The sequence below is a fragment of the Anser brachyrhynchus genome (genome assembly GCF_964034855.1).
Source record: "Anser brachyrhynchus genome assembly, chromosome: 2".
NCBI classification, from domain to species: domain Eukaryota; kingdom Metazoa; phylum Chordata; class Aves; order Anseriformes; family Anatidae; genus Anser; species Anser brachyrhynchus.
In genome coordinates, this window is record NC_137695.1 from 38,973,174 (window position 1) to 38,988,883 (window position 15,710).

General features: G+C 40.4%; 1 protein-coding gene across 4 annotated transcripts in view; it reads left to right on the plus strand.

Moving 5' to 3' along the window:
- Nucleotides 1-6,864: 6,864 nt before the first annotated feature.
- Nucleotides 6,865-15,710, plus strand: part of LOC308190895 (uncharacterized protein) — a 64,776-nt gene continuing 55,930 nt past the window's right edge. For all 4 annotated transcript variants that reach the window (XR_013947559.1, XM_080582695.1, XM_080582693.1 and 1 more), the window contains exon 1: nucleotides 6,865-7,125. Coding sequence is in view for 3 of the 4 variants with exons in the window: in XM_080582695.1 (XP_080438821.1) it covers nucleotides 6,908-7,125 (218 nt within the window). In the remaining variant the exon portion in view is untranslated. The remainder of the gene's footprint in view (nucleotides 7,126-15,710) is intronic.

Below are 15,710 nucleotides of genomic sequence, written 5' to 3' on the forward strand. Positions count from 1 at the left end.
TAATGGTAGTTTCTCTGATAAAACAATTAATCATTTTTGTCTTATTTATTTTAAATAAAATAAGCATAAAAGTTATTCTCCAAGAATTCTGTAAGAGTAATACTTTAGCTGTAAGACATTCAGAAGGACTATTTTTATTTCGATCATTTCAGGGATCTGGTTATCTCATAGCCCAACATCTAGTTCTGTCAGCACAACTAGGGGAAGGCAAACTGAAACGGGGAGTGGGAAAGTCTTCACTGCTAACTCCTCTGTACCATTTAATGACGACTTGCATCCCTCTCTAATATCTTTACACCAAGAACCTTCTACTCCAATACAAGTGTCTCTTTTCATAAGAAGCCCAGCTGGGCTAACGAGGGAGGGCAGGTCAGAGCCTGGGCTCTACTTGCATTAACCTCCTTGCAGGCAGGATGCAGGCTGTACCACAAGTACTACGTGCTTTTTCACAGCTCTCCCCACACATCCACAAGGTCAGATAATATTTTTCTCTGCTAACCGGGAACGAGTCAGAAGGTAGCCAGCTCATCATGCTGTTATTTATTTTATCTCTACAAATTTTAGCCAAACAAACAAGAAGGAAAGGCAGCCTTTGCTTTTGTATTGTTCTGCAGTGAGGTTCTCGGAAAAGCGTAGTTTAATCTGAGTTGCAAGGTATTGGTCACCAAGACTAATTTTGATGTGGCCTTAGGGTTTCCAACACTGTAAGGTACTGATTTAATCACTATTTGCCCTTCACAGACATTTGGAAGAGAAATTTTACAGTAAAACACACAAGAATGGTTTAGCTAACAACATGTAGGGAACCAGTGATGAGCATCGCAAAAACAACCAGACAACAAAAATGTTGCCTGTGAAACAGCTGAAAATACTGCTTATGGACCCCATTTTTTTTCCACATAGTGGGCACAAGCAGGTGGCTGTTACAATGTCATTTTTTCCAGTTAGGTTTTTTCTTTTAAATTCCATGACTTGAAAATTCTGGGTATGCAAAAAACTTCTACTACCACTGCTTATGTATAGGAAACACAAGAGAGAAAGAAGTTTTCACAAAGGAACAGTACAAAAATTATTTTCTGTAGAATAAATAACAAGCTTGTTGGCACTTAAAGATTCTGCAGGATGGCTTTTAAATGAAGATAAAAATCATTGGTGAAATTTTAATTTTATCAATTACTGAGGACACTTGCAACTTCTTGCAGGAAATAGGAAGACGACGCTGTCTTTGTGTTTTGTCATGAAAAGAATGGGTAAATATGCACACAGTTAATTACTTTCAAAAGGCAGACTGTCAGTTAATTTAGAAAACTAAGAGGCTCCTCACAAATACACATTCATACATTTGTTTAACTTTCTGCAAGTATTCCTGAGTGCGTAGTTTTTCATCGTCTTTAAATAAAAGTCTAACAATTTTTATTTTTTGGGAGTTGTGGGGTAAACAAGGACTTCCTTGTGCTGCACCACTATCACATTTTTCATTTAAAATCAAATAACTATTAGACTCAATTGTGAGTATTTCCTCACTATTTTTATTACCCACATTTTGTTTGATGCCTACCTCAAATAAGTGGAAATGAACGTTGGTTGGTAATTAAACGTTGCAACTGTATTACTGGCCACTGCAATGATGAGAAATGCTGGCCAAAGTGATTAATTGTGAAAATTATTCAGAGGCTTTTCCCATAACTTTCACAAGCTAGTAACGTCATCACAATAGCAACAAAGACAAGTAGCCCTATTTTGATTCCTATTGCTATAGTATACACATATGATATATAGGGATAGATTGACATTTCCATCATTATGTAACATAAGTGGCTCAAGCAGATTCATGTTCTCCTATGGCAGGCCATGTACCTTGCACTAAATTATCTTCATTTACTACCAGCTGACAACAGAGGGATGTGGGCATGTGGCATAGCCTGGAAGGAAAATTCACTCCTTACATTACCAAAACACAGTGAAAAAGACATGCGAGGGACCTCAGTTCCTCAATCCATGGAGCAGACATTTAGGAATGTGAATTTACCACAGACAAAAATGTGTGTGGGCCAAAGAAAACAGGAAAGAAGCAGAGATGAGAATAGAGATGCAATGTGGTCAAGGAAAGACCAGACTGTGACTGAGCTGCTACCAAGGGTGCAACACTTCTCCTCCTCATAACATTAACAAGAGCTTCTCTGATGCATGTCGTTGCAAGCAGCTTTGTTTCCTTGCAGATTAAGATTATGCACTGTATCTTTTCAAGCATTTATAATTCAGAGACCATAGCTGAAATTAGATCCTAAACATATATGTATAAAATTTGTTTTTGATGATTTTACACCATGCATATAATAAAAGTGTAGTATGCTATGTTAAGGTTGCTTTACCAAATGTCGAATGTTTTCTATTCCTGTCTTCATTGCTCTTTTATACTGGCATGTCTGAAAGTGCATCTTGATCCACAGTCTACTGAGGTCAGTGAGGGTCTTCCCTTGGCATCAGAGGGCTTTGGGTCACTTGTGTCAGTTCCTCAAGACAAATGCGCTATCCTTTGAACTTGTCAGTGTGGGGTTTACAGTGGTAGTGCCCAATGAACTAGGTATGTTTGCTGGGTCAGGGGAAGTCTGCTGTGAGTTCAAAACATCTTAACTACTTAGAAGACACCTTGCTCAGATCACAGTTCTATGAATACCAAGAACAATAAGTGAAATTCAAACTTTGAAACTACAAAATTAATTTCCATTCTAGAGAATTAAGAGAATCCAAAAAGATTGGACTCTCAAGTACTGAGGTGACCAACATTTCTAAAATTCACCAGCATGCAAGCTTTTGCTGAGTAAACTATAAACTTCCACGCTATTGCAGAATGACTGTCAGTTCCTGCCTTATAAAATCTAAATGTAGTGTTTTTTTTTCAAAGAGTTAATCAAAGTACACCACCAAGAATATGTCATTTCAAGAATTATCATCAACGAACTCATTTGAACCCAGCACAGCTGCTCCCTGAAGCTTCAAACAGATGCACCACTTATTACAGGCACTCTCCCTTCCTTGTTGTCCATCACACCTTTCTAGAAAATAGAGAGAAAAACTGTTATAGCTGCAGAGAAGTCTGCAGAAAGGTTGACACCAGAGATGTGTTTTTCTTCTCTCAGCAGGCTTTCTTTTTGCATTCACACAGTGGCCAATAAACATTTTGGCAGACTTATGCTTCTGAATGGTTTACATTGTTTGTGACAGTTATGGACAGTTTCCCCAAAATTTCAGATCACCTGTGGTTAAGAGCCATAGATATAACAATGGAAGTGTTTTTGTTTATTTGTCATATCTTTTCTTTTATTATTATTATTATTATTATTATTATTATTATTATTAGCTTTGATTATTAAATGAAAATTTCACCATGGATGAGCTGTACTAACTTTCAATGGGAAAGTAACTTTCTGTAAGTAGTTTTTTGTATGTCTCCACTTTAAAATAAACATTTTATGAAAAGCACTGCAAACCCCACCGGTTCTTGCAATGTTGCTTATCTCTAAAAAAGAATTTGTAATTGATTCCTAGAACAGAGTAATAATTTGTTAATACTTGCATTATTCACTGGGAGTACATTGAGTAATACCAGGAGAATTAGTGTAACAACATATCTCATAATACTATCAGAGTTTATAAAGTAAAATGGGCATGTAATGGGACAAGAATGTAACACATTAGTCAATGACTGTGAATCAAAATTATTCTGTTATTAAGTAGGTCTGAATGTGTTTAAGTACACCAAGAGAGAGTCAAGACAGTAAAATACTTTTAGGCTAAAGAAAGCAGAAATCACACCACCTTACCCTAAAACTTGACCCAGGCAATCTTTAAGTTACAGTACTGTGTAAGTCCATAAAGTCAGCTATCACAGGCTCTCACTTTCTTGAATGTTTTAATTAAGGGGATTCTGTCAAGGTATTTCTTACTATTAAGAAAACGCACACAAAACAACTAGGGATGGGTGAACTCATTTTACCTCATTACAAGCATATTCATAGACCATTTCTGACCATGAAATGTTCTTGGCTTCTTTTTCTTTTTAGAAGATGATCACATGGAATAATATGTAATGATAAAATACGGTAGGTAGATGAGAAGAAAACAGTAGGGGATAACAAATATGAACGTAGTGTGACGATTGGATTAGATAATACAGATAGAGAATCTGAAAGGATTACTAGTATAGCCTTCTACACGTGGTACAAAGAAATATCTGTCACATTAAGTAGTTGTGTGATTTTCCTACCTGCTAAGTTACAGTACATTGCAAATTCTGACTTGAAAAAAAAATCAAAAAGGTTTAAATTACATCAAACTCTGCAGAGCCAAGCCAGCTCTGTAAAATCTGTGGGCAATAGGAAGAAAGTAAGATATTCACAGACATTGAGTTTGCTCAAGCCTAATGATAATCCCTTGTGAAACACAAACTGAAATTTGTTTGCCTACCAAAACAAGATCTTTTTCTTATCCCCCTTCCTGTTCAGACACATGCAAGTGTTGGCTTGTTATTGTACTTTATGAACATTGTCCTTTATTTTTGTGAAATAAGTGTTAACTTTATTTCACAAAATGTAAAATTATATATAAAGCTGAGAGACTTGGAAAAAGTAATAGAAATTAAAAGGAGATAAACATAGCATTATGAACCTGTGTTCTCTTAAACAGTTCTTTTACTCTGAAGGACTACATAATTACACTAAGCCATATGTGTGTCTTTTTTTTCCTTAATATATATTCCTGAAGCTGGACAAGCGCTAATAGCACTACTCAGGAGAATGACATCTATCATCCAGAAAGTTCTCATTATAGCTTACTTTATCTGTTCAATGATGAAAAAAAAAATCAGCTATAAATCAGAATCTCCAATTAATGTTTTAGCTGAACTTAAAATAATATTCTAAGGTTGGATCATAAAAGAGTGTGAGATCAGGCAAAAGCCAGCCATACTAGGTTTCACTTCCACTTTACCTGGAGACCTACATGATGAATCAGGTTGTTCACATGGCACAGGGCAGGTATAATTTGAAAAATACATCCCATAACACATAAGTCATATGATATAAACCAAACACTCCATAGGTTATGGTTTTTAGTATTCTGGAACCAAGATTTCCTATGCCAATTGCTAGACCTTTTATGCTCTTCATTGGTCTTTTAATAACAAGCTATTTGATCTGTCTATCTAATTGCTCTCATGTTAATAATTACACCGGGCTGGGAAAGCTCTAATTCTTTACTGTGCATACAGGAGGATGTATAGTTATGACATCCCTGTAAAATCTTCATGAGAAAGACGTGACCCAGGGCAGTGAGGAAGCTCTCTCGGAAAAGCTTACAAGCTGGGCGCTGTGCCATGCTGACGTGGCTGCCCTGTGCCAGCTTGCTGCGCCCGCCTGGGTGGTCGCCATCCCTCAGAGCCAGAAATCCTCCCCAGAGCCTCTTGCCTGAGGGTGCCAGGGGAATTTCTGGCTCCAGTACTTTTATGGGCTCTGTCTTAACTATGTCAGAGTGTGCCATGGACTTTGGTTATGTGCTGTCCCAGGCAGGGAAGCTGCTTTTGGCAGGTGGAGGGCTGAGGCTCTGTGGGGCTTTCAGGACTCCCTGGGAGTTACCAGGCAGGGACTTGAAACCCACATCTCTGTATTGCACGCAAGAATTATAGAAAAATTTTTCAATTTTGTGGCTCTGACAGTACCACAAGGATGTAGACAAGCAAGTGCTTTATTAAGGGAAATCTTGATGAAGACTGCTGTGTATCCTTTGCTTTCTTACCTTCTTTCTGCTTCTCCCAACAGCTCCATTTAACAGTGCAATGGATACAACTGTTTTGTGGGCGATCGCTCTGTTTTCAAGCATTTTGTCAAGCTGGAATGTTTCACTCTCTGCTTTACGGAGCAGCTCCACAAACATTTGCACAAGCATGATGGAGGGGCAGTTACAGACACAGTCTTTACCTCACCTGCAGCATGGAAGAGGTGGGAACATGTCAGACTCACTTTGTTGCTAGGGTAAAATGTTGGAATAATAGACCCTCATGTTTTAGTTTAGCCACACTGAATGTTGCATAGAGCAAGCTGGAAGTGGAGGGGAAAGGAAGGACTTTGTTTCCTCACGGTTTCCCTTCCTACTTGCAGTATCTTCCCCCCGCTCACTCCCATGGCCAGTGGCATAGCTGAACAGTGGGAGGCGGTGCCTTTCAGTTCCCACTAGACATGATTAAAATCTTGTCTACTGCCTGGAAGAACGTGCCCAATTTGGCTGACTATGGAAGGAAGGTGCAAGGAAGGGAGAAGTGCAAAGGTGGGCACAAACATCAAAATAGTGAGCAATCAGCTGCTTCAGTCATTCTCCTGCTTGAAGAAGTGAGGTTTGGGGGACTCCTGTGTCAGCGTGCAGGGAGTCATCTCTTACACCCTAGTGCTGGAAAAGCCAGCCTGGCAGAATACAGGACTGCAATGCTCTCGCAAAGCACGGGGCATGATTTTCCCATTTCTCCATGCTTTTCAATGCGCCATGCAAAGGACCCATCCACGAGCACTCAGGTGCACTGGGGAGCTGCTTGGTTTCTGTTTCCTTTCCGTACGCTGCCTGGTGGTTTGTGCACTGCAGGGGAGTGCACAGTGAGAGGGGAGTTCCCAGCACTTCTCTTCCTCTCAGCCCCTCCACTGCTTCTCATCAGTAAATAAATAAATAAATAAAAGCTAAACACTTTCAGCAGATTGAACTCCTTTTGATTGAATTTAGCCATTGTTGAGGCAATATTTCCCCTTGCAGTCAGTGCTTGCCAGTGTGATTGCTACTAACACTCCAAGAGCAGTGCTCTTGGCTGGAGAATGTCTGAGATGGGGTTAAACCAGGGGATGGTGAGCACCGCACAGGTGAGGATATGTGTGGGTGCAGAACAGCCAAAACTGGGATGGATTATCACGTCTCCTCAGAAGGAGAGAGAGGGGAGAGGGTGCGTGTGGGGTGGAGGCGTGTGCAGGAGTGTGCGGAGGCGTGCAGCGATGGATGGGCCCCAGCACTTTCTGTTCTGGTCACAGACCCTGAGATGGCTCTGCATGGGGTGACCCAGGACCCGCCAAACCCCAGAGGCTGTGCCAGGTGAGAAAACAAATCCAACAAATCCACATTTCTTGTTCTGTCGCATTTTAAAGGCGCTTGCTCATTCCCTGGTCTGCCGGAGGACAGGCACACCCCTCCGTGTGCTCGGGAAAGGAAAAGGCAGCCTGGGCTGCCCTGGGAAGATAGAGGCCAAAGAGCAGCCTGAAAACACCTGGTCCCTGGGGGGCACACAAAATGCTGCCGGCTTCCTCTTGGCTGCGTGTCAGGCCATGAGGTGGGCAGCTCATTTTCCACGCAAATGTACTCACAGCCTGGTCAGAAATGTAAATGGCTCTGTGTAGGAAATGGGTGGGGTGACTAAGTAGGTAAAGGTGAGAGAGAAATTGCAAAGACTTTCTGGGCTTTAAAAGTTGGAACAGAAGTTTTTTTTTTTTTTTCTTTCTTCCTTGCTCCTTTGAGGTAGGCTATTTCTATGAAGAAAATTCTGCTCACATTACAAAAAGGGGATGTCAGGGGGTTTGACTGTCATTGAGGTTGAAATGAACTTTGTCACCCTGTTTAAATATTTAAGTCTCCTGACACAGGCAAATACATCACGAAGTGCTAAAAAATATATTTAAAAATACAGCTGCCTTTGAGATTAAGCATTCCTATTCCCACTGTATCAGTTCACTTTGTTCAAGCAACCCTGAAGTATAGAGTACGGCAAGAAATTGTGGACCAGAGGAACAGCTCCTTTATCAGAATCTGTCTATTTGCACATTTGAAGTGACAACACTTTTGGTTAGGCTAATAGTTTCAGCCACTCTGTTGATTTAACTGATTTCCAAGAGGTTAAACATCATATTGATATGCATGTGTTAGTTTTGTTTCTGCATCTAGTCATACTAATGTCCTATTCCCTTAAATAGCTGTGTTTTTATTATAGTTTCACATCACTTTGCATAGTAGTGTTTTTAGGGGATTTTTTTGGCCTTTCTCTTAACAGTCTTACCTTCCCTGCACAAATACAGGGTTTCCACTACCACATTGCTACTTTGGTTGTGTTAAAAGAGCTAATTTAACTTAGAAGTGAGAATATGATCTTCTAAATCCACTCTAACACATCCCTGCTTTGCAAACAACATTAAGAAAATTATCATATGCACTTTAAAATAAATAATATATATATATATATATTTAAACTGAGCTGGTAAAATCATTGTTTGAAGCCATTGTAATGAGGCTTACTGCAGAAAATAATTTTATGTCAGTGCATTTTGACCAAGACAATCTCAAAGGGCAATAGCCTCCAGGTCAACTGAGTGTGAAAGGCTGAAGGTGGAGGCACTGTGCGGGTAGGAGCCATGTAAAGGCTGTCATAATTTAAAGTCTTATCTCAAGGAAGAACTGCAGGCTCCATATTGACAGCAAAGGCAGACTTTCCACTTAGATTCACCCCATCCCATAGAGGTGGAGGGACTCGTGATCATCACACTGTTTTCCTCTCTTGTGGGCCTCACAAAATGCTCTCTGTGAGGCTGGGAATGGGAGCTGGAGTGGGAAAAGTGATCAAGAGCTGAGGGAGACCTTACCTAACACACACTGCTGGAAATGATACTGTAAAGGTAATCCCAGTGTAAGCAGCAAACTGTCGTCTTGCTGATGGTTTCTGAACCTCAGGCTCTGACTCCATGCAGAATTGGTTGTGGTGAACTAAACCAGTAATACAAATAGCTTCCAATATCTGAATGCTTGAAGGATGTCTGAGTCCCACAGCTGATGACAAGCAAGTCATTTATACATCCTCAGATTGCTTTGTTCAATTCTTGAGAGCAGAAAATATAGTGGGCAGTATGTTCACAAATATTTCCAGTAAATCCTCCAATATCCAAAGGAGGAGACTGCTCACGTTGTTTATGGCCTTATAGCAATAGGGGCCTGATTCTGAAAAGTGCACAGTACATGCATTTCCTGCTAAGATTAATGAGGGCTGAAGGGTCTCAGGGGTATTGAAAAAATAATCACTCCACTTGCCCTACTAAAGTGCTTTTTTTGGGTCTGTGTCTATATCAAACCATACATTACATATTGGCAGTTATGTCCTTCAGCTGTATGACATCATTTGACACTTAATGTAAATTTGCTCAAGCTAAACCTAAACCAAAGCAGGTCCTGAGTCTGAAATCTGAGATCCTAGTTACAAAGGAACAAACCCTTACTGACTGACTCAGATTTTTTTTTCTCTTATGTTCAAGCTAGTGAAAAAAGAATATGAAACTAGGAATTAAGACACAAGTTAAAACCTGTATAAGAGAAACAGTAAACAAACTGTGCAAATCTAAGTCCAGATCCCACCCGCTTTCAGCCACAGAAGTAGTCAATACATAAATAGGCTCTTTTAATGAGCACAGAGGGATGGGAACTCCTTCAATGCGACACTGGCATGTCTGACCTCTGATTGGCCTATATGCCCGTGTGTGGGCAGTGTTGGATACTGTCTGCACGACAAAGTATATGCATGACAAACACTTTGGGTCAGCAGTTTAAGCAATCTAACAATATGTTTTGGGTATGTATTTTTTAAAGCTTTATCCTTTGTGAATAAAGCAACTCATGTTTTTAGTCTGCCATTTATACTTGCAAAGATATTTGGACATCTACCCATCTGTCCATTTCTAGCTGGCTTTGGTTTCAAATGTGAAGTGTTGCTGTAGAGATATGTGGTGGGATGTATGTGATAGGATATGTGGTGAGATATATGTTGTGCTGGAGGTGATGAGTCTGTGGTCCTCCTGTGCATACCGGATATGAATTCCTTTCCAGCTATGTGGACCAGCTGCCAGCCAAGTTCTGTCTCCTGCACCAACAAGTTTCTGCATTGAAAGAGAGATTTTTTTTCACATCTGGAGTATAGCTGATGCAAAGTGTCATGATTGCAGAGGATGAAGCAATCCTACACATAAATCAGACAAGTCATATATGTGGATTTGAAAATATGGGCTAAAATCTTGAAAATATGGGCTAAAATCATGACCCATGGCTGCAAGGAACCACAAATATAGATTTCCCAACTTCTGTCTGTGAGACAAATTTATTGGTTTAAACATCATCATATTTTAAATTTAATTTTTATTTTAAAAAGGAAAAGGGAAAAGATTTGAAAGTATAACCTAAAGAATTTATTTGGATTAAATTACAACTCTTGAGTATGTGAACCAATGATTACACAGTACTGAGAAAAGCATTTCCTCCTTTTAGATAACAGTGGTTTCATCCATGAAAATAAATTATTAGGCTTAGACCTTGGTAAGGTCCAGTATCATAGAATCACAGAATCATAGAATCATGAAGGTTGGAAAAGACCTACAAGATCAGCTGGTCCTACCATCACCCTACTACCAATATCACCTACTAAACCATGTCCCTAAGCACCACGTCCAACCTTTCCTTGAACACCCCCAGGGACAGTGACTCCATCACCTCCCTGGGCAACCCGTCCCAATGCCTGACTGCTCTTTCTGAGAAGAAATGTCTCCTAATTTCTAACCTAAATCTCCCCTGGTGCAACTTGAGGCCATTCCCTCTAGTCCTATCACTAGTTACCTGAGAGAAGAGGCCGATCCCCATCTGCCCACACCTTCCTGTCAGGTAGTTGTAGAGAGCAATAAGGTCTCCCCTGAGCCTCCTCTTCTCCAGACTAAAAAACCCCAGTTCCGTCAGCCGCCCCTATAGGACTTGTGTTCCAGGCCCTGCACCAGCTTCGTAGCCCTTCTCTGGATGTGCTCATGATACAGAACTGAATAACAGATCAACTATTTCCCTTCCAATATGATCCTAAGATGGGGAAAATTTGGTCAGTTTTAAAGTGATTGCATAGATGTGGGGAGATTTTTTGAGGAAGAAAAGGGTGAACAGATGTGCATATCTACATCTGTTTCATATACAGCGTGTCTGAGCAAATACATAGAGTCCAAAACACTTTTCCTATAGTAAAAACAAGCAAACAAACAAAAAACAAACAAACAACACGCACACAACAAACAGCAGCAATGTAACCTGTCTGGACTTGGGAAAACTCACTAAATGGCACAGGACTGGCTTTGTCTTACAAACCTGAGGTGAGGGGTTATCAGTGGGAAAGTCTGGTGGTGGGTTTAACGTGTTTCACTTCATCCTGCACTGCTTCACAACCTTGACACCTTGGTGGCTTCATCTGGTCCCACCCTTGTGACAATTTTGCCTTCCACGAACAGGAGACCTGTTGGAAAAACCTGAGTTCCTTTTATAAATAAAAATGAATGTGGGCTTTATACAGCTTTGTAGTATGTACTGATAGCCAGAATACCTCATATCATTTTATACGAGAGAGGTGCATGAAAGCGAGGGAAATACTCCTGTTGAATTGGCTGCATGGTGTTTTTTTCTTTTGACTAACCTCAAGTTTTACTGGCAAAATCGTGACAGAAAAAGCTACTGGGCTTTCAAAAAATGAAGCTTCTTCTATTTGGGTGATGAGAAACAGAACACTTTCCGAAGTAGTTGGCATGATCCAGACACTGTTACTGCAAGCACAGGAGATGCATAGACTTAGCACCCGCTGCTGTCAGTGCATGCAGTTAGAAGTAGGTGGGCCCAGAGACCTAGCACGAAAGAGCTAATAGCCTAGGTCAGCATGCCCCAGCCTTGGCAGCTTCAGGGACAGGATCCTACTTCGGGGCCTCCTTGAAGATCAGGATCTCTGCTGGATTTCAGGGTGCTGGCTGAGCAGATAGCATGTGTCCTGCTTCCCAGCTTCTTCCTGCCTGTCCCATACACAGCATGTAGGAGCCAGGTTACTCTCACTTTTTCTTTACTAAAACATGGAAGCAGCTCTACCACTGCCACTTTCTTCCTACCCATTCTGGCTGCGAGCTGCTAGAAGCACTGCTGACTGTCTTTCTCCCTCCCTCCCTCCCTTAAATATGACAACAGGCCTTAGAGGCTGTGCGTGGGCAGGGATTGCACAATGTCCTTTCCTCCTCCTTCACCCCCATTTCCATGTGATAATGCAGCCATCTGGGGATCTGAGTCAGTCATGTATGTCTACCCCAAAACTGCTCCCATCCTCTGTGGAAAAGTCGGGCTGCTGAATGAGAGTTAGATGCCTCTTGTAGACTTTTTGTTGGATCAGTCTGGTCTAGCCACATCCACGTGAGACTTATTAAGCACGTAAGAGACAGGAATTTCTTCAGAACCCACAGTGAGGTATTTAGATACGTGCTTAACTCTCAGGATGAGAGTATTTTCCTAGATTTCGTAAGATCATCCAATTTCTTAAAGCTATGTGCATGCTTCTGGGCAGAATCTAGTCTTTACATATTGCCTTCACACAGCCTCAGTTAGTGTGACAGTCCAAATGTGAGAGTTGTATCATCTGTAACACTAAACGGGAAGATGATTTTGGTGAAAATATGGTTTCTCTCTTTTCTCTCTAACGTTAGCTATACCTGTTGAATTTAGATTTGGGTTGTGCTATTCTATCCACCTCATTTGGACATTTTTTTTTTTTTTAAAAAAAAAGCTTTTTGATCAAAATTAGAAATATTAATTAAGTTAGACATTTGCTTTCCACATTGGTAACATCCGGTCTTTTTGACTTTGTTGGAAGCTTTACGTAAATAAAAGGACATCAAAGGCTGTATTTGTTCTTTTATTTATCTGTTTTCAAGATGCTATGCTTTATAGCTTTGTCTGATATTCAAAGACCTAAGCAACTTTACTGGGATCAATAAGAAGCACTGATCCATTCCTCAGCCTTCCTCAGACTTCTCCCTTGTGGCGGCTCCAGAGCTTTAACACTCCAGGTGGAGTGTGTCTGGCTCCAGGTAGAGTCTGTCAATATTTTTAATCAGATATTGTGTATGTATTTTTCATATACATGAAAAGGGCAGGTTCAGCAGTACCAAAGAACTGTAAGGGTTTTATTTCATTTTATCAAGTTAGTTGCCTAAACCAACCAATTAAAAAGTAACCTTCCTTAAATTCCTGAAAATAAATTGGAAAATATAGTTTTATTGTTTTATTGCAATTCTCTAAAAGAAATGCTATTATTGGTCTGGTTTTGAAATACTACGTATGTTCAATTTTCCTTGAAATGTATTTTAGAAAAGTAAAGAAACTTAAAATCACAATGAAATTTATGTTTCAGGTTAAGCTAAATATTTTTTGCAGCTTAAAGTTGTTTAAAAAAAATTAGATTGACTGATTTTTTTTTATTTTTATTTTTTCCATTTTGTCTGAATATCCTGTGACTGGAAGCATCAGCATTCACACAGCTTTAGTCACTGATTCTTTAATTTAGCTCTCTTCCTTGGGGGGGGGGGGGGGGGGGAGTCATTTTGCTGTCACAAGTAGGATCCTACAGTCAACACTAGTCCTTGTTCTTCAGGAATTTAAGCATCCAGCTACATCTTTTTAAAGGACACACAGCAAATGAAACATATAGAAGACAGAATGCAGCTGACATGTGAACCAAACTTCCTTCAGTTTAGACAACTCAAGAGACACAGGGTAAATCATAGGATCATTAAGGTTGGAAAAGACCTCCAAGATCAGCTGGTCCAACCACCCCCCTCTACTACCAATGTCACCCACTAAACCATGTCCCTAAGCACCACATCCAGCCTTTTCTTAAACACTCCCAGGGACTGTGACTCTACCACTTCCCTGGGCAAATCAAAATAGAGAAATACATACTGCTATTCCCTTTCTTGATTGCTTCCACACTTCTAAGTATTCTTTAGGATTCAGACAGACTCTTCTTGTGGATACTTCTTTCTATTATGATCCTCCTACAATTTCCAGCACCATCTAGCTTTTGACTCTCCTGATCAACTTTTAGGTCACGGTGGCTTCAGGCAGTTCATTGCTTTGTAATGTAGACTGAGAAAAAGTAAGCTGTCACTAAGATGTCTGTACTGACCTTACTAGTAAGGAACAGATACTCAGAATCATTTTTTATCAAATTATCTTGAAAAACAGAGACTCAAGCTATACCAGCAAGCTATCTGTAGATCATGGAGACATGCTGAAAAATAAATCTAGACTTTGCTAATGGTATGCCGCGTTAATCTTGGCTAAAAGCTAAATCCAGCCTTATAGTCACTCCCCCTCCTCTTTAGGTCAGAGAGAGAAAATAGGAAAAACAAAGGAACAAGAAAGCTTGTGCATTGAAGTAAAGACAGGGGATCACTTACCGATTACCCTTGCAGGCAAAACAGACTCAACCTAGGAAAATTAATTTATTACCAACTGCAATAGATTTGGGTTGTGAGAAAGAAGAATACAAATATTAAATCAACATCTTCCCTTTCTCCTTTCCCCAGCTCAACTTCACCATTCATTACAGACTTCTCCCCCACAATCCATGTGTTGCAGTAGCGGTGGGGAATGGGAGGTTACAAGAGGTGCACAACAGTTTCTCTCTGCTGCTCCTTCCTCCTCCTCACATTTTTCCTCTGCTCCAGGATGGGTCCTCTCCAAGGGGTACAATCCTTCAGGAGAAAAAATTGTTCCAGTGTAGGTACTTCATGGGCCAGAGTTCCTTCAGGAATATCCATCTGATCTGGTGTGGCAGTCCATGAGCTGCTAGGGAATATCTGCTCCAGTATCTGAAACACCTCCTCCTTCTCTGACCTTGCTGTTTATTCTGTTGTTTCATGCTTTAACAATCTTTTTTTTTTTTTTTTCCCCTTTCCTTCTCTGTCTAGTGTTTTCTACCCTTCCCTAGCTATGTTTTCAGAGGCACACCGGCTCCCCTGATACTCTCAGCTGTGCTTTTGTGGTGGGTCCATTGGAACTGCCTGTGCCCAGCACAGGGCAGCCACCTTCCCGCAGTCTCTAATGCAATCCCTCCCCTTCTCCCGCCCCCCCCCCCCCCCGTTACCAAAAACTTGCCAAATACACCCAACACAATGGCACATAAGTGGGTTCCCCAAATCATCACTTCCTGTTCCTTTGTTTCTTCTGGGGAACTGTGGGTAAGCTGTAATGAAGACTGGTAGAGCTTGTGATGACTACAGCAACATGAAGAGAGAGAAGCGGTGAGAGAAGCGTTCATCCTACATGCTTGAAACTTAAAAGGAATAAAAGGAAGCTCCCCAGGTTTAGGAAAGTTATGCCAAAAATAGCTCATATGGAAGAGTGTTTGTTCATTTATGGCAATAACAACCATGTTGCATATTCATTATGCGCAAGGACACTCACCTGTAGTATATGAAAAAGGAAGAGACCAAAATGTATTAGGGGTGGATAGATAAAATGCTTAGAGGTAGATGGACTATAGAGATGGTAATCTGATATGTATGCATGCACTGTACACTTGTATACTAGAGTAGCAACATAAACGACCCCATTAAATCCTGTTATTTTCATAATCCAAAAAGCACTTAATCTCATTGCAAATGTTGGAAATAATTATTCCTCTATACACTTGTTTTTGCCACACATTAGATGTCAACAAGGGGTGTGTCTTTGACTAATCAGTTAAAACAGCTGGCAGATAAAGTAGTGAAAAAGAATCAAGAATGTGCTATTCTTAGGAAGGAGACTGTTGGTGGTTTTTCTTTAGTCTGAGATGTTACTGATTCAGTAGAGAAACATAT